Source organism: Abrus precatorius, unplaced genomic scaffold (genome assembly GCF_003935025.1).
Source record: "Abrus precatorius isolate BTA unplaced genomic scaffold, Abrus_2018 Scaffold1, whole genome shotgun sequence".
In the NCBI taxonomy this organism is placed as follows: domain Eukaryota; kingdom Viridiplantae; phylum Streptophyta; class Magnoliopsida; order Fabales; family Fabaceae; genus Abrus; species Abrus precatorius.
The window spans coordinates 6,160,979-6,180,522 of record NW_020874291.1 but is presented as its reverse complement, the minus strand read 5'-3'; the positions used below and the strand labels follow the sequence as shown (position 1 = coordinate 6,180,522).

The 19,544-nt window shown below is 32.3% G+C and overlaps 1 protein-coding gene across 1 annotated transcript; it reads left to right on the top strand.

The window, feature by feature from the left end:
- The first annotated feature begins 690 nt into the window (after nucleotides 1-690).
- On the top strand, nucleotides 691-9,285 carry LOC113855315. The gene is made up of 8 exons (XM_027486907.1): nucleotides 691-701; nucleotides 880-4,172; nucleotides 4,437-5,035; nucleotides 5,117-5,852; nucleotides 6,257-6,420; nucleotides 6,526-6,654; nucleotides 8,093-8,224; nucleotides 8,494-9,285. The coding sequence occupies exons 1-8, from the start codon at nucleotides 691-693 to the stop codon at nucleotides 9,283-9,285; spliced, it is 5,856 nt and encodes a 1,951-aa protein (XP_027342708.1).
- Nucleotides 9,286-19,544: the final 10,259 nt, after the last annotated feature.

Sequence of the window (19,544 nt, the reverse complement as noted above, 5' to 3'; positions counted from 1 at the left end):
AAATCATTATAAAATGAATTGATTAAATTATTTTAAATCTTCTTTAACTCAAATTTTATCAAACAAAACATCAAAGTCGTATTTTAATTTCATGTTTGATTCCCTTATTTTATTTGATTGCATTTATACAGTTGTTACTGTTTCTCAACTGTTACAACTATATCTCTTGCTCTAAATTTTATCACATAATCAGTGAAAATGTAAAGAACGTAAAATGTTATCATCAAAAGAACGTATAAATATTTATACAAAATATAAGAAAAACAAAGAATCACTTTTATTATATTCTATTTTAATTTAAATATTGTATCACTTTTAAATCACTTATAACATCATGTTACTTTACATTACATTTTTTTAACTATTAGATAAAATTTAAGATAAAAAATTACTTTTTACAATTAGAAAATTATAAAAATTTAAAACGAATAATTAAAAAAAAAGTAAAATGATATACAAGCTAAAATATAAAGACTATATAGTTAAAATAAATTTATTTAATCACATACAAAGTTTTAGAACTTATTTTCTGATTTTATCTCAAAATATTAATTAATTTAAATATAAATTAAACTGTTATAAATAATCAATATCATTCTTAATTTTATTATTCTTTCCTGTAATTTTATAATTTTTAATAAATTAGAGATGATTGCTTAAAAAAATGTGTTGATAACCGTGTAAACGAATATGGGTAATAAGTTACTTAAGAAACGAGAATCTCACTTAAAAAAATTTTCGAATACCGAACACCCTCAAAGCATAGAATAAGTGAACAATTTTTCCTGGAACAGCAAGAAAATATTCATAATCAAAAGTGAGCACGTATATTTGTGTGTTTCTTAATGATAGTAACGTGTCTATCTCTATTGTGTTCAGGTGGTGCAAATTAATGGAATATCTTTACGGCACTGCATCTTCGATTTCGAGAGATTTGGTGTGTGGAACAATAAATGAAATACGTTACCTTTGCTGCTTCAACAATTTAGTTAAAGAGCTTGAAAAAGAAGAAGGGAATTTGATTGCAACAAGAGACAGTGTAAGAGATCGTGTTGAACAAGCTCATAAACAAACAAAAAAGACTGCACAAGTTGTTCACAAGTGGTTAAAGGAAGCTAATGCTGACATAGACAACGTAGACGAGTTACTAAAGAAGGCAAGAACAAAGAAGAGCTATTGTTTTGGGCATTGTCCGAATTGGATTTGGCGGTACTGTCTGGGCAAGAAGTTAGCCAAGAAAAAGAAAGACCTTAAAACATATATTGAAGAAGGTAGACAGTATATACAACTTGAAAGCCCTGCTTCACTTGCAGGCTATTTTTCTTCGGAAAAATGTTGGGAATTTGAAAGTAGAAAATCTGCTTATGAGGAGCTAATGAATGCACTAGAAGATGATGAGGTTTCCATGATTGGATTGTATGGGATGGGGGGTTGTGGTAAAACGATGTTGGCAATGGAAGTAATGAAGAGAGCAAATCTTCTTTTTGACAAAGTGCTTTTTGTGCCGGTATCTAATACTGTACAAGTGCAAAAAATCCAAGACAAGATTGCAGGTTCACTTGAGTTTGAATTCCAAGAAAAAGATGAAATGGACAGATCCCAACGCTTGTGCATGAGGGTAATTCAAGAAGATAAGATACTTGTGATCTTGGATGATGTGTGGCAAATGCTTGATTTTGATGCCATAGGGATTCCCTCCATTGAACATCATAAATGTTGCAAGGTTCTCATTACCACTCGATCTGAAGCAGTTTGTACTTTAATGGACTGTCAAAAAATGATTCACTTATCAATCTTAACTAATAATGAAGCGTGGGTTCTTTTCCAAAAGCAAGCACTATTATCTGAAGAAACTTCTATCAGCGTTAAACATTTGGCAAGAGAAATTTCAGATGAATGCAAAGGATTACCCGTTGCCATTGTAGCTGTTGCTAGCAGCTTGAAGGGAAAAGCTGAGGTGGAATGGAAGGTGGCCCTGGATAGATTGAGAAATTCTAAACTCATCAATATTGAAAAAGGTTTGCCAAATCCCTACGAGTGCCTGCTGTTAAGCTATGATAATTTGGACTTTGAAGAAGCCAAATCACTTTTCTTGTTGTGTTCCGTATTCCCTGAAGATTGTGAAATTCTAGTTGAATTTTTAACCAGATCTGCAATAGGGCTAGGCATATTTGGAGAAATTCACTCCTACGAAGGGGCAAGGAATGAAGTGACTGCTGCTAAAAATAAGCTTGTGAGTTCTTGCTTGCTGTTGGATGCTAATGGAGGAAAAATTGTCAAAATGCATGATGTAGTTCGAGACATAGCCTACTGGATTGCAGAGAATGAGAATAAGATAATTAAGTGTGCGTTGGAAAAAGATGTAACTTTGGAACACAATTCTGTAAGATATCTATGGTGTGAGAAATTTCCAAATGATTTGGACTGTTCCAATCTTGAGTTTGTGTGCATACATACATATTTGGAAGTATCAGATGAAACCTTCAATGAAATGAAAATGCTTAGAGTTTTGTTTCTTTCAAATAAGGCTAGGTATAGAAGGCCATTGTTGGCAATGTCGTTAAAATCGCTGAAAAATCTTCGTTGCATGCTCCTAAGTAAATGGGAATTAGGAGACATCTCATTTGTGGATGATATGAAGAAACTGGAAAGTCTTACCTTGCGTGATTGCTCATTCTTTGAGTTAACTAATGTTGTGGTTACACAATTAACAAATTTGAGATTGTTGGATTTGTCAGAATGTGACATGAAAATAAGTCCTTTTGAAGTGATTGGAAGACACCCACGGTTAGAAGAACTGTACTTTACTGATCATAGATCAAAATGGGATTTTTACAATGAACACGCTGCTGAATTCTTCCAAGAGTTTAGAGTCCCCCAAGTATTACAAAGGTATCATATACAATTAGGAATCATGTTTGCAGGTTTCCAAGAAGAGTTGCCTAATTGTCACAGAAATTTATTACTTAGTTATTTGGATACCTCTAATGGAGCAGTTAGAGATTTAGCCAAAACGGCAGAGGTTTTGTGTCTAGCAAATATTGAGGGAGGTGCAAAAAATATTATCCCTGACATATTTCAAATACAAGGAGGTACCGATCATTTGATAAAGCTTTTCATACGTGACTCTGAAGAGATAGAATGTTTGGTTGACACTAGCCATCCTTTGAGTGAGGTAGGAGCTCTTTTCTCCAAATTGCATTGGCTAAGAATTGAGCACATGAAGCATTTGAGAGCCTTATACCATGGTTCTCTGCCTCCTGGTGTGAATTTTGAGAAATTAGAGGAGCTATATTTAAGTCATTGTCCAAAGTTGACATGCCTGTTCACACTTGAGGTTGCTCAAAATCTGGTACATATGAAAAAGTTAGAAATGATATCCTGTCCAGGACTGAAGCACATATTGACTGATGATGATAGAGAGGAGATAACTTCAGATGATAAAAAGATGTTGTTCCCAAAATTAAAACAACTCCATGTCAAAACATGTGACGCGTTGGAATATTTAATCCCTATCACTTTTGCTGGGGGACTTGTACAATTAGAGTGTTTGGAAATTGTATGCAATAGTGAGTTGAAATACGTGTTTGGTCAATGCACAAATGGAGCTCACCTGGTTGGTCAGAATCAAAATGAACTCAAGATCGACCTTACTTCCCTAGAAGAGCTTACTCTTAATGCCTTGCCAGACATCATTAGCATTTGCCCTGAAGTTTGTTGTGTAACATGGCCATCTCTTCGGCAGTTTAGTGTGCAAAATTGTCCAGGATTCTCCATCGTGTCTATCAATACTTGCTTGGCTTTACATAACAATCAGATAATTAATGAAGCTTCACATCTAACAGTGCAGCATATAAAGGAAGTTCGGGTCAATAACTGTGAGTTAGAAGGTGTCATTCAGCTGGCAGAACTATCTGTTGATGGAAAACAAGATTCTTTGACATCTTGTTTGGAAATGTTGTATTTGGAGAATCTACCTCAACTGAGGTATATATGTAAAGGTGATATACAGTTCATAAACCTCCTCCAAAATCTTCAACAAATGGAGGTAAGTGGATGTAGAAAATTAAAATCCGTCTTCTCAGCCTATATCTCAGGAGGCCTACCCCAACTGAAAGCACTGAAGATAGAAAACTGCAATCAGCTAGAACAAATCATTGAAGATAAGAAGCGTCAAAACTCACGTAAGCATGGCACCATATAAATGATAAGTTTCAGATATATTTATTAAAATTGATTGAAATAAAATGTGCTTTGAAAGTTTGGCGTTGTGTAATTTCCCTTAAAGAAGTTGTACGTTTTACAATAAAGAATCAATTCTCATTTTCCTGTTCTCATTAACTGTCAAATAAAACAAATCGGAATATAACCAAAACTTGCTTAATGAACATATGTAGTAGATGTAGTGTTTATATATTTTGTGTCTAGCATGCAAGGCATTATGTTGCTTCTGTTTAACTACTTTCCAGGGTCATTCAATATGCCCAACCTTACAAGGCTAATGGTAAAATCGTGTCCACTCTTGGGTCCATTGTTCACAACATCCACTGCTAAAACCTTGACCTCATTGGAAGAACTGATAATACAAGACTGCCATCGTGTGGAGCATATACTAGTTCAATATGATCATGACTTTCAGAGTTATATGACAGTGTTTCCAAGTTTGAAAAAGTTGAATGTTATGAGATGTCACTTATTGCAGTATATATTCCCCGTCTCATTTGCCAAAGGTTTGGAGCAATTGGAAACCATAGAAATTAGAGAGACTCCTAAATTGATATATTTATTTGGTCCAAACATTCATTCTTCCCATCAATACCTAAACAAGATCCAAATTGAGTTTCCTGTTTTGAAAAAAATCACACTCCATAGTATACCAAATATGATCAACATTTGCCCAGAAAATTATTATGCAACATGCCCATCTTTACAACTGCTTGTCATGAACGATGTTGGGTTGCCCACTCTGTTTATCAATAATTTGATGGATGATTCAGTAGCTACCCAGTCAAATCATAGTTCTATAATGGTACGAGTCTCATTTTGTCTTATAAGCATGCCATTATTTCTATTTAATCACTTTTCTCAAAAAGTGATCGTTTGTATGCTTTTACAGGATTCAGGGACAACCACTGTGACGATTAAGCAAAAGTTAGTGACTGTTACTATTGAGAATAGTTCCAAACTTAAAGATGTTTTCCATCTTGAAGAATTTCCTATCAATGGGAAACAAGTGACTTTGTGTTTAGAAGTTCTAAAGTTATTCGATTTACCGGAGCTAAGGTATATATGGACAACTACCAAACAGTTTGTGAGCCTTCAAGTTCATCTTCATAAACTACACATTTGCAATTGTCCAAAACTAAAGGCTATCTTCTCTACCTCTGTCTTGAGAATGCTACCTCTGTTGAAGATCCTAGTTGTAGAGCATTGTGAGGAATTGGAGCAAATCATTGAGGATGATAAAGAAAATGAAAATGTCTCAAATCCTCAATCCCCAAAAGTATGCTTCTCACAACTTAAGTTCCTTCTTGTCACACATTGCAACAACTTGAAGAATCTATTCTTTATCTCCATCTCCCACGAGTTTCCAGAACTAGAGTATCTAATTCTAAATCATGATTCTCATCTTATGCAAGTGTTTGAAGGTGAAGCAGGTGTGAGAGAAGGGAGGGTGGAGGTTTTACTTCCAAAACTGAAACATGTAGTATTAATACAACTTCCAAACCTCATAAATATCTGTCAAGGGATTGAGTTTCAAACTATGATTAATCTTCTTGTACACAATTGTCCAAAGTTCTCACTAACTTCAACAACAATTGCTGAGGACATGCTACAAACCTCTAATTCCGGTAAGCATTATACAGTATTAAATTGTTGAGATGCTACTAAGTTCTTTTTAGAAGATTGATCTAAGAAACTATAATTTGAATCAAATAATTTTTCTTTTAAAATATTCACCAAGGCTCATATACTATCCTTAAGAAAAGTATTTTCACCCAGCCAGAAATGCACACCAATCCCAGCTACTCCTAGAGAAAGAGAAGAGTTACGTTTAATCCTAGATCCTTTCATAAACTAGCCAACGCCTTTCACTTTTAAGTACTTTTAACCTTTAAACTACTTGAGATTTATATATGAAAATAGCTATCATCTGAATATTTTATTATTTTAACAGATACTATATCTATTTTATTTTTAATTTGTATGATTTAGCCTGCTTAAAATTCATAATTCTTCAAATTTGTTATTTTAGATAAGGAAATTGATTTCTATCTCCGTCCTCACTTACTCAACATAAGTGGTATCATAACCAAGGGCCATGAGGTCCTTACATCAAAGAAAGACGACAAAGGGATACAAGACTTACAGTCATGGGAACAAAAATTGCCACTCATTCCTTTACCAAACTTGACAGAGGTAAGGAATAGCTCTTTTTTTTCTTCTCTTTCATGAAACTAGACATTAGATGGAGAAGAATGGAAAAAAACTAATAGACCAAACCTATCTTTTGGCATTTAGCAGAATTTTGAAGAAGCTAAAACAACCATTATTGGTGATGTTCCAGCATCAGTGATACCAACTTCTGCTTCAATACTGAGCAGGGAAGCTCTAACTTCTTCATCGACTTGTCTATATAACATACCTTTGAATGTGAGTTGTTGTTGTTGTTGTTGTTCAGGTTTTAAAAATAGTAAGTGTAATTCCCTTCAAGCTTCTTTAGTATTTCAAATAGAAGTTGATGGATCAAGTAGTAACTAGTTTGTTAGCTCTCAAAAATTTTAGAAACATAAATTTCAATTACCATTCATCCATCATCTTTTGGAATTTATAGAAGTTTTGATGATCAAAAGGAAGCTTAATTATTTTGCATAATTAGCTGCAATAACTAAGCTGAACACATTAGCTTCATGTGCCATCATTAAACGTCATTACACAAAACAAGAACAGAAACTGTCATAGTCTAGCATAACACAAAATATATATACATCTAAAAGACAAGCAACATGAACATCTTACTTTATTTTTCGAAGCCTTCCACAACATTTTCCTTAACACACAATTCATTGTTTTTTTCAAATTAATAAAAATCATACGTAACTCTCTTTTTTACTTTGATACTTTTCTATCAACCTACTTAAAAGATATATAACATTCTTTCTCTGCAATCTTAGTCTCTTCTCTTAATTTATGCTCAAATTTTTTTTTCAAGGATTTCATGGTATGACTTATAAGTCTTATTCTTCTGTAATTAACACTAGTCTAATATTTCTCTTAACTAAAGTGTTCTTCCTTTGCTCCTCTGATATCTTTTTCTTGATTTCAAAATTATATTAAATAGCTTATTGAGACTAGTCAAATAAGGTTTAGTATCTTGTGCTTTCCAAATATCTTTGAGTTATCACTACCTGATTCTTGGATCCATGACTTATCGGATTCTATGTTTACGACTCTTAAAACGAACATTAAGATCTAAGACCCTAGGCTGTGTAGTAAGACTCTCTTCTGAATCACTTATCAAACCAAAAATCAATTTATGATCTTAAAATTTCACTCTTATAAGTGATTAGATGTTCCTTGTTTCTTAAAACAAGTGTTTATCATCTTGAAATCATATCAGTAGAATAATAGTTTTTCCTTTTGTCATTTAACTCTTCAAATCAAAACTACCATGAATTCTTGTGAATTCCCTTATCTCACATTTAACATGTCCATTTTGTACTACAAAAAAAATTATCACAAACAAAAATAAGAAAATTAAATTAATATGCTTGTCCATTTAACATCTTTAGTACTACGAGTACATATAAAAAATAGACTTATAGAGTTTGCAACTTATTTTCTCTTTTCGTGGTTATTTTCTTTTTTATGATACATGGCGTCTCAAAGAAAGACGATTCAAGTACTCAAGTGGGTTTTAAATCAAAGAAATATGTAATGGAAACTTTATTAAATGATCCAAAAGCGAGGAACTCACCACCAGGATCATCACCTTTTCCTCTTCAAAAGGCATTCCATTAATATGCCTGTGGTCATTTTCAAAATGGAAAAGCATACACTCCAAAGTTACATATCTTTATTTCTTGTGCAGAGTATTGTGAGAGTTGCAGAAGACGGAACCGTATCAAACAATGCCAATATGGTTACTTCGTCACTGCATTCCGACTTTGCCAGCTCACAGTTAGGCCAATTAGTTACTTCTCAAAGTAAATCGTATCTACATGTAAGTTTATCATCTACAATTGATCTTTCCAACATCAGCTTAAAAATAATGTTGTCTTTCTGCTTTATTATTTGCCACTGGAGTGGAATCGAAAGATCGAAAGTACTGAATTGTAACATAGAGTTTAAATTTCATGAATTTGTCATAGTTTAACCTTTACTTCTTACCCGTCTATCTGAAGTTGTAGCAGGAAACTTATTGCTTTGGAATTGTTGTGGCTTAATGCTAATGCCTTTTCTGTTATATTTTCCTCTTATTCTTCTTCCTAGAGTGAAATTGGGCTCGGCCATACTGAGAAATACAGTGCTAAAGAAAGTGAAAGTCATCCTATAAATATTCTAGACTTGGAGGCCAATGATCTCATCAGGGTAGTTCAACCTGCTGAGGAAGATGGTGAAGCCCAAATAACCACTTCTTCTATTTATGTTGTCGCTGGCACTGCAAAGCATCGTTGCACTGACATAGTTGTAAAGGCCCTTGTTGAGCTGGAAGAGTGTCTAAAGATGCCTCTAAAGGACATAGCTAGCTTTGAGGCTAACAGCCTTCGCCTTTTGACAGCTCTTAACTTCTTGTCCCACCTTCCTTTGCAAGATGTAACTCTCTCAGATGAACTTAAAGCAATTATAGACTCTATAAACAAAGAGTTCCCAAGCATTCTATGTTCCTTCAAGCAAGCCTTTGCTATTACCAACAAGCTGGGAGCGCTTGAAGCTCATTGGAATGAGTTAGCTGTTACTCTTGTTTCCAAAATTTCCGAGGCAAAGAATTTTATGGATGAAGCTCAGCAGAAGGAAACAGTTTTGAAGGAACGAATAGTTAGGTTGGAGAAAGAATTAAAAGATTGCCAGGCTAACCTATCATCTCTTCAAGAGAAAAAGAAGAAATGCATTGCAGAAACTATAGAGTACAAAGAGAAGATTGAAAATATGAGGCAAGACAAGTCTCAAATGATGGAAGATCAAAGAAAAGTTCGGGAAGAATTATTTGAAGTTGGTTATAGATGGTCGACTCTTTGTAGTCAATTTGAGCACCACCGCATTGTTGCTAGAGTTCCCTCTTGAAGATTTTTCTTATTCATTGCTTTATTGAATGGTTAGATTTATTATGTTTTGAAGGGTATATTATTAATTGTTTACTCAAAGTTTATGTATATTACGCTTGACGCAAAAAGGATGACCTGGAACCACCATACTGTTCAGGCTTTTGTTTATGCTGCTGCATGCTTCAAAATGGTTTGAATTAATGGAAAGTTGAATTAGCATGTGTTTGGTTTTGCCTTACAATGCCTTGGACATGCAATTTGCACCTCTTTGTAAGGTTCAGTATGAGTATTTGCGAAAGTATGCCAATAAAAGACTTCATTTCCACATTGTCCTTGGTCATATGTGCCAGGAGATGGGTATGCAACATGCAAGTCATTCATTTGATGGAGTTACCTATGTTCAATACAAATTTAGATGTATCACTCTCCTGTAGTGAACCACAGGAAGAAAAACCCAACCATGTTTAGATCAAGTATTGATCAAGTATCTGAATTAATTACATGTGATGCACAATTGATTCCTTCATCATTAATAGCAAACTAATCATTAATGATATTGCATAAACCAATAAATAAGCATCAATTTCACCTTGGAATCATAGGATAATGAGGTTGGAAAGAAATGAACCGAGATGAAAAGAACTTTTCAGCAATTGTTATTTTTAAGAGAATTAAAATATAATTTATTACAAATTATATATTCCTTGCCCATCTACGGGGAAAGGAATGTCTTGCAAACAGGTTCTTTTAGAACATATAGCTTTACTTTGCAATTAAGTCATTCCATTTTATCATTTCTTTTTTAAGTTTGTACATTGATTTCAAATTGTACTTATCGTCGAGTGCACATATCATACTTGTTTCGAGCCTGTTTGTTTAGATACTATAATCGAGATTCCACAGACTTCAATGCAAATATAATCATTGAAGAAAATCGTTTTTGGACTTTGAAGCCCCTTTTCCTTCAAAGTCTGCAATCGCTCCTAACTCACAATTAAAAGAATCTTCAATAGCATGGATATGGTGAAGAAGGTAAGTGTACCCATTTTGCTCACTTCCTAGTTGCAATTCTTTGGTCTTGTTTAATTGCTCATAGCTCAAGCATTTGTCTTATTTCTGTTCTTGCACCAGAATAAATGCTTGTAGCTATACAAATATTTGTCTTACAGAATAATGTCATCTTAGAGGCAAGTATAACAATATTTTTAAAATTAAATATTATAAATATAATATTTAATAGTCAATAGTATTATTAAACACAATTATACATTCAAATATAAAGTGGCTACTGAAATAATTATTTTCAAATTTATTTAAGTAAATAAATCATAATAAAATCAATTTAAATAATTAGTATATTTTATCTTACAATTGATTTATTTATTTTATATTTTAAAATAATATGATATAAATATGGTGTTGAATTTGAGTGTTAAGTATGTAATTATATTAAATACAGAAAAAAAGTTTTATTTAATATGATGGTGTTGATAATTGTGCAGAAGAATATGTCAGCAGATTCCTAAATGCTCTACACAAATATTGTTTCAAAGTATTCTTGAAATTACCTTGTGAAGGTCAAGCATTGCACTAGAAATCGTATCTCCATTATATTTTACATCTGTAAGAATCGTCAATAGAATTGGTATTGTAAAAAAGGTTAGTTTACCCATTTTGCTCATTTACTAGTTGCAATTAGTTGGTGATGATTAATTTCTTATAATTAAGAATGAAAATAAGCTATACTTTTTATAAATAGCCTGACTTATTTAATAATTTTAAAATCTAAATCTAACCTATTATTTGTTATAATATATTTTATTTAATGCTAAATTTATTAATAAAAAAATCTTAATAAACATTAATAAATGGATCACATTATATTTTAAGCCTCACCTGTTTAATTAAAAAAAAATTAACTTTAGAATCGATATATGAACAAGGTTAATTTACTCGTTTTGCCCATTTACTAGCTGCAATTCTTTGGTCATGATTAATTCCTCATAAGTTCATAACTCAAGCATTTTTCTTGTTTCTTCCATGCATCACGTGTTGCTTAATGTGGAATTGCCTGTGTTTCAATACTTAATCAATTTAGTTTTTGGCTCATTTATTGATTTGAGATTATTAATTATAGTAAACAAAAGTAACATTATAATCCATGGTTTTTTGGAACATCTGTATTTGTCTTTTAAAAAAATTTATATCCATATCATGTACAGATTAATAAAATATATCAATAATTATATTAAATAATTTTTTATTTATATCAAGTATATATTTGATGCAAAATTGTTATTACTTACTTAAAAGAAGAAAAACTAAACTATTTATTTCAACACCTAAAATTTCACTTGATATCAATTAGCTATTAATAAATTTATAATATCAACTTAGTTTCTTAAATGATTGCATTAGTTTATAAATCAAAATAAATATATTTTACATTTTCAACATTAGAATAGTTGTTTTTTTATGCTTAAAAGTTATTATTTGTATTTCTTTTACTTTTAAATTTTTCCAATCACATAAATTATGCTTATTAGAACAAATACTTTAAATTCAATAAACTTATCTTAAATTAGTACGACAATAAAATCTCAACAATTGGAGATAAGAGGTTTTTAAATATTTATAAGATTAAATTAATGTTAACTAAATTTTTTAAACTTTGTTTAAGAGTGAATTTTAAGGGAAAGACATATGTAATTTTTATTCTTATTTAAAAGTTTTTAGATAAAATATAGAAGATTTATAAATCTTTCAAAACATTAGTAATCCATTTTTTTTTAAAATTTTTTTTGTATTAACCATAGTTTTTCTTTTCTTACTTTTTAAATTATTTTTTTCGTATTTTTTTAAACTCTCAAACAAGACTTTAACAACAATAAAAAGTTAAAATATTAAAAGTTAATATATAATTATTTATGTATATTATTTTTATATGTAATATAAAAATCATTTAATACATATAAAAATATGTTTGGTTAATAAAACAATATATTTTTCTTCTTTTACGAAGAATCAGTTAAACATATATGAACTAAGTTCGTACTCATGTTTAATGAAAAAGTATCAAATCTACTAAAGAATTCAATTAAAAAGTGAAATATTTAAATTTCGAACCATTTATAATAAATTTTTTATTTTTAATTAAATGAAATATTTTAAAGTACAAAAATTTGAAGGCATACTTTTTATTTTATTCTCTTCCACTCAAATTTAAACCATTTTTAATAATTTTATTTAAATGAAATATTTTTTTTATATTTTTTTCTTTATATATGAAAGTAAATAATTTTCTTACAAAACTAGAAATCTCTAATAGTATGTTTACACTTATTTATCCCTAAACTTTTTTAATAATTTTTAAAATTTAATTAAATGAAATATTTTTTCATATTTTTCTTATATATGGAAGTAAATAATTTTCTTACAAAAATTGAAATCACTAATAGCATGTTTAAATTGATTTCTTTCTATATACTTTACACATGTAGACTTTTAAGGTAAAACGTTTGATTTATTCTGAGCATTCTATTCATGGAAAAATGATATTTGGTTCCGCTTTCACTTTTGTTTTACGACTGAAGTTCAACTTAAGTCTATGTCTTGTTGGGTTTTTTTTTTTTAATTCTTTATGTAAAATACTTTACACAATTCATACCTTTGTTAATTTTTGTATAAAATGTTTAGAAACTAGAAAATTATAAAAAATATATATAACTAAATGAACTGCATTTACCACTCTTATTTTCTCATATTTTTTCATTTTTAACTCCAAACCCTATACCCTGAGTATATCTCTAAATTATCCATACAGTATCTCAATAGTAGCACATCAAGTTATACTATTCTAATACATATGTTGCAAATACACTAATTAATATATTACAACATATGTATTATAATCTTATCCGTCGGTGTATTACAACGCACGTATCATAATTTCACCAATCGGTGTATTTGTGACACATGTACTAGTATCTCTTTTTCTATTCTCCACACATATTCATCACTTTTCATATCACACAATTCTTTTTTTTTTTTTTATAACATATAAAATCTCCAATCCACATACTTGATCTCATTCATCATTTTCAATTTCACAATTTCCCTTTCTCACATAATTCATTTTATACTTTCTCAGATATTCTTAAACATTCATACTGTAACATCCTTATTTTATTCAAAATCGTAAGAAAATAATTTATTAGTCAAAAAAGAAGGATTAATTTAAATTCAATTGCTAGTCAAGTATAAGACGTATAATTATAAGACATTTTATTTATTTTAGTCAAACTTATAAAGATTTAGAGAACAAATTCATGGAAGTTAAACAAATTAAAAAGAAAACATGAAATAACATTAATAGATATATAGTTTTGAAGAGTTTACAGTAAGTTAACCTTCTCAAATATACATCAAAATAATTAGGACTCTTTTTACAACATTTACAAAATTTAAAATATATCCAGTCCTAATGAGCAGTATATCCATCATGCGACCAAGAGACACTAGTCATCCTTATGTCAACCCTTTATCATCGCTATAACCTCGGAATCAAGATCATCATCCGGTCCGAGGTATAGATCACCGAGGTATGTTGTAACCTACATACCGGTAATATGCTCGAACGTCCATCGAGATGGTCTACCAAGATGATCATGGTCATGGTATGTAAACAGGTATGTCAATGCTGCTGGGGTCCTCATGGTACTAGGTAAGATATATATATATATATATATATATACAAAGAGTATGATGGTTTCTACTTACAGGAAAATCAAAAGGAATGTTGTAAGCTAATTCCATTTCCATCATGACAATATCACTAGGTACATCACTTTCATATACAACCATCCTAAATAAACAAAATCGTTGATACTCATTGAATACATAATTTAACCTATTAGTTACAGAACTATCTACTAATCTAATCTCCTTGGTGGGTGCTGTCATCTGGATTCCCTGAAATGTTGATGTAAGGATAAGTCTCTATTCATATTACCAAGCATACATTCAAAATTTGTCACACAGTAAAACAAAGATAATACAACAATCAATCATGTTACAAAATCATATTCATACACATGCCATAATCTCTAAGTGTTCAGCTTATTACTTTTCATCTCTCTCTTAATACTTAAAGTTCTCATTTCACTTTCACTGCCCCTAGGATCCCTCCAGGTATTCCTTAGCATAGATAGTCGTTGGATAGCCGTAGCTACATGGATACAACGTATGCTGACCCGGCCCTTTTTAGTAAAAGCATGGTCAGGAGTATTAGTCAGAAAATGAGTGTGAGGCCTGTGGTGCTCCTACTCTCATTTATTTTGCGCAATTCAAGAGGAGCATCCACTACCCTCATTTCCCCAATACTTCTCAGTTGTCTCCATCTTCCACACTCTCAGTGTACTTCTGAACTATCCATACCTGTCCTTACCATATTCCTTTCTCATTTCATTTCTCTTTATCTGTATTTTCCATTTCATCTCTATATTTTTCATTATTTGTTTACTAGCATATTATTTACACTTTTATCTCTCTATTTTACTCTAGTTTCATTATTATGTCATACATCATTCAATCATTCCTGAGAGTTAGTCCCCTCAGACTCAGTCCATCACATACATGCATATACACTCAAATCAATGATCATACACTTCATCAAACACTATAAAACATGCTTCAAACATAACAAAAACACGTTCTCATCCAAAATACACTCAAAATCATGCATTTCATCACAACTTTTTCATGAATACAAACATATCACTTTCTTGGTAATAAAATAGAGCTCTCCTTACCTTAAAATGGAGGTTTAGTAAAAGGTTTTTGAGGGTTCTTGCTCAAAATGTGAGGTTCTTCCTAAATATCTTAAGAAACCTCATTTAGAGAAGGAGAATCAAGAAAATAACCAAAGGAATGGAGAACCAAGCTTCAAGAACTTACCAAAGAAAGAGGAAAGTGAACTTCCAAGCTTTGATCAAAGAAAGGTCGAGATTTTTCAAGGATTTGCTAAGAAAAAGAGAAGAGAAGTAAGAGAGAACATATGAGAGTCGTGACTTGGATTATAATCCTAGTTTCTCAACATGAAAATCTTCAAATACCCCTCAACTCGCGATATTATCGCTACAACGAGCCAATTCTCGCTATAGTGATCAATTCTCGCTATAGTGAGACCTTCTCTCGCTACACTGAGACCTTTTCTCACTATAGCGAAAAAATCAGACAAAATTGCACTTTGTTGTTTGTCATTCTAGCTACAGCGAGAGTTCCTCGCTATAATGAGAAGATCCTAACTATAGAGAGAGAAAGCACCAGAATGCCTGATTTTGGATGTTGATTTCTCGTTACAGCGAGACACATCTTGCTACAGCAAAAAATCCTGCAACTCACACATCTAAAACTCTTCTAATTTCAAGCAACATGCATTAACAACTCTCATCAATTATAAAATTAATAATTAATAAAATAAGGGTGTTACACATACTTATTCAAACTTAACCTAACTCACACATATAAGATATAATACCTTTTATATCACTCTCGCACAATAGCAAATTTCTCAATTACACATATAATCACAAGGCAGACACATATCATCACAAGTTCAATACAATCATCATGTTCTATCATGTCAACACGTATTCACAAGATAGTGACATATTATCACACAATTTCATACAATGTGCCGAGGGTCGAACACTCTTGGACTCAACCCAATTTGTGTAATCCAAAATATACTGTCGGAGATTACATTCTCTCAGTCTTAATAGAATTTTCAAGCCTAAAGTTCAGCATATTTCACTTTTTCACCATTAAACACATATCTTACATAAAAAAATAGTAACTTATCCATAAAACTGTTTAACTCATTCTTACTTGTGACTATTTATGATAAACTTCGTCTCAAGTGATTTTAAATAGTTCAAAAACTTCTTTTATACCAAAAATTCATTTCGAACTTATAGGTAGAGTTTGGTTGCGAGATAGAGATACTGAGACAGAGACACAGAGGCACGTGTATTATGTTTAGCTAGTGTCTCGCTGGAGAGACAGAGACACAAAGGACAAGCGGGACACAAATTTGAAGGACACCAATGTACCTCCTAAAAAAAGGAACATTGGTGTCCAAGCTCCAGAGACACAAAGGGTAATCTTTTAAAGACAAAAATACCCCTCATAATTTTTAAAAGTTGCATAATTTTTAAAAATAACATAGGCTACCCTCATAATTTTTATATCTAAACACAATACAAGACACAATACACAATATTTTGTTCTCACTTCCAAACACAATACACAGACACAAACATTAGTGTCTCTGTTTCTAGTGCTCAGGGACGGTATCCAAACGCTACCATATTGTTTCAAGAAAATTTTATGGATTTACTTTTAAAATAAGATAGCTCCCTTCTTTCAAGATTAATAAACATAATTAGGTAGAACCTAAGGTTCAAGAGTAACTCCCTTTACCTGAAAATGGATCTCAAGAACTAAGTTTTTCATGGGCTCTAGAGAGAAACTCCACGTCTCGACCAAAAATACTACCCAAGGACTAGAGTTCTTCTTAACATCACAAGGTAGATTACTATTAAGAAAAGAGAGAACAGAGAAATAGTGACGAGATTCAAGGGATAAACTTTGGAAATTCAAGTGAAATAGACATTTGAGCTCAGAATCGAGGGAGATCCAGAGTTGTTGGAGGTTTTCTCTAGGAAGAGTAAAGGAGAGAACGAAGAGAATGGAGATTGAAAGATGATTTGGTTAAAAATGAAGTTTTTTAGGATGAAAGTTCTTTAAATATTTTTCAAACTTGCGACTTTCTTGCTACAGCGAGCAGCTCTCGCTATAGCAAAAAAAATCCAATAGTATTATTTCTTTGTTGTATGTTATTCTAGTTACAACGAGAGATCCTCGCTACAGTGAAAAATTCTAGCTACAGCGAGAATGCTATTGGGTCATCCTTATCCACTTCTCGCTAAAACGAGTGTATCACCTAATTTCAACTATATTCTATCTTGTTAAGACAAAATGAAGTTCTCTAAAAACAAACGCCAATGCTTATAAACGCATAACTCCGTAGGGTAAGTAATGAACACATTCATTCAACATCTTTAAACATTGTCATAAAAGAACCATCTTCACTTTCTCGTGTCTCACTCAACGTCAATACAACTCAAAGAGCTCTCACAACAGAATCGTTTCCCTGTACCATTAACATCATCTCAATCTTTGATCATTCAATCAAATTGAAATCAATAACCTTCATGATCAAAATTTATTTATATCTTTTTTATACGGTACAACACATAATTCTCTATATCCATTCATATCATCATCAATATCTAAACTAATTTATCATTTAAAACAAAATCTCATACTTGAACGACAAAAGCATGCATATAGATATCGTATAACTTAAAAACTGAGAAGAAAATCATTCATTTGAAAGGAGTGAACAAAATATTCCAAAACCAATGAGTCCAAAGTGAATACAGCAACAAAATAAAAACCCTTAAAAGTATGGTATCTCAAAAAGATAAAGGTAATGTCTTATAAGCAGTATCAACCCATGACTACACAACAGAAATCTACACATAAAATTTCAATAGAAGGGAATCCTCACTAGGGTCGAATTCCATTCCATCAAAGTTGGGAGAGTAATCCGCTAGCTGAGGACGAGGAGAAGGCGGCAAGGCATCCGGGTCACTATCAATCCAGTCAATGGTGGGTGGTGGTGAACGAGAGGTGGGTAGAGGGGGTGGTGAAGGGCATCGTGTAGAAGGTCCAACTTCACTAGTAGGGGGCACAGGAATTCTCAGAGAATGGCGAGGTACGGGCCGGATGGAAGACTCAACAATTCCAATGTCTTTCCACTCGGGTGTAGAAGAAGAACTGGGGCAAGAAGTAGGTTCTGGGTCGAGACTCATGAGGGCTTTACCTTTGTCAAGGGTGTTGGCAGGTTCAGAGGGAGATACTTGATGTGGTGGAGAAGAAGGGGGTGAATGAATGATAATACTCCTCTCAGGTGGCAGAGGTACAAAGATGTTGACAAAGAGGTAGTCACTCCAGTAGGGCTTCCAGCCATCCTCAGCGATGGGTCCCAAGTTCATAGTAATCATCCCTTGATACATGAGATGGCGCATCGTTGGATCATACGTCCATGCCTTCTTCCCTCCAGAGTCCGTCCCCCAAATCATTGCTTATGTGGATCCATCTGTCATACAATCATGCAACCATACAAGAGAAGACAACATAGAGAAATACGAAAGAAAGGGTGAGTCCAACATGGCAGTCCACTAATAATTGATTAAACAAGGTAATTGGAATTAACCAAAAAGGAAACAAAGAATCAAAATTTCAGAAAAAGCATATATTCTCATATTACATATCAAAACCATGAAATCAATATGACAGAAACACTGAAAAATCAATTAATATATGAATTATAACACATGTCACTCTTAATATTACCACTTCCTTAATTTCCAGCATTCCTCTAGTCAAGGCGATCGAAGACCCTCATTCCCTACAAGCACACATTATACATGATTACCCAGGGATACTCCTTTCCCAATTTCATCTTTGTTCCTCAGGAATGAGTTCTTCCACGATCATCGGTAATGCTTGGTCGCGTCAGGATTAGTGAAGGTTTGATGGTGACGTGTCCCGGCCACGGTAAGCTATTCTGCGCCATTGGGGTAACCCCCCTTCACTACCCCTAAGGTCCTGCTCTTGAACCTGAACACTCCACATTCCCCAGTTGTGTCAAACTGTGGCCTTGACTCCCCTTTTTCTCCACCTTATGCATATGAATAATTTAGTAATGACATCCACACTTCATCATTTTTGGATTACACATTTCAATCACAGAGGAGAGATTATGCATCACAAAATCTAAATCATACTCTAAGACACACAAACACATAGAAAAAGGCAGCCATGTACACACACAATCTAAGAAGCAAATGAGAAAGAAGAGGAAATAGAAATAACTACCACAACTTTAGTGAAAGATCAGAATGAAAGATGTATTTTCTAAACGAGTATTATTGGAAACATTACAAGAATAGTTGTGGGTTTAGTTCTACATGCAACTAAAATTTTAAGTTAACAATTCAATAAAATCTAGGACTAATTGGTAAAACAATTAATTCACAATTCAAAGTTAGCGACGGGGATTTGAGTTTAAAAGAAAATGGTTCATTGGCTCTCATCAAGGTAAAAACCAAAAAGGAAAATAATTCTTTCTTCAATTTTTTACTCAAA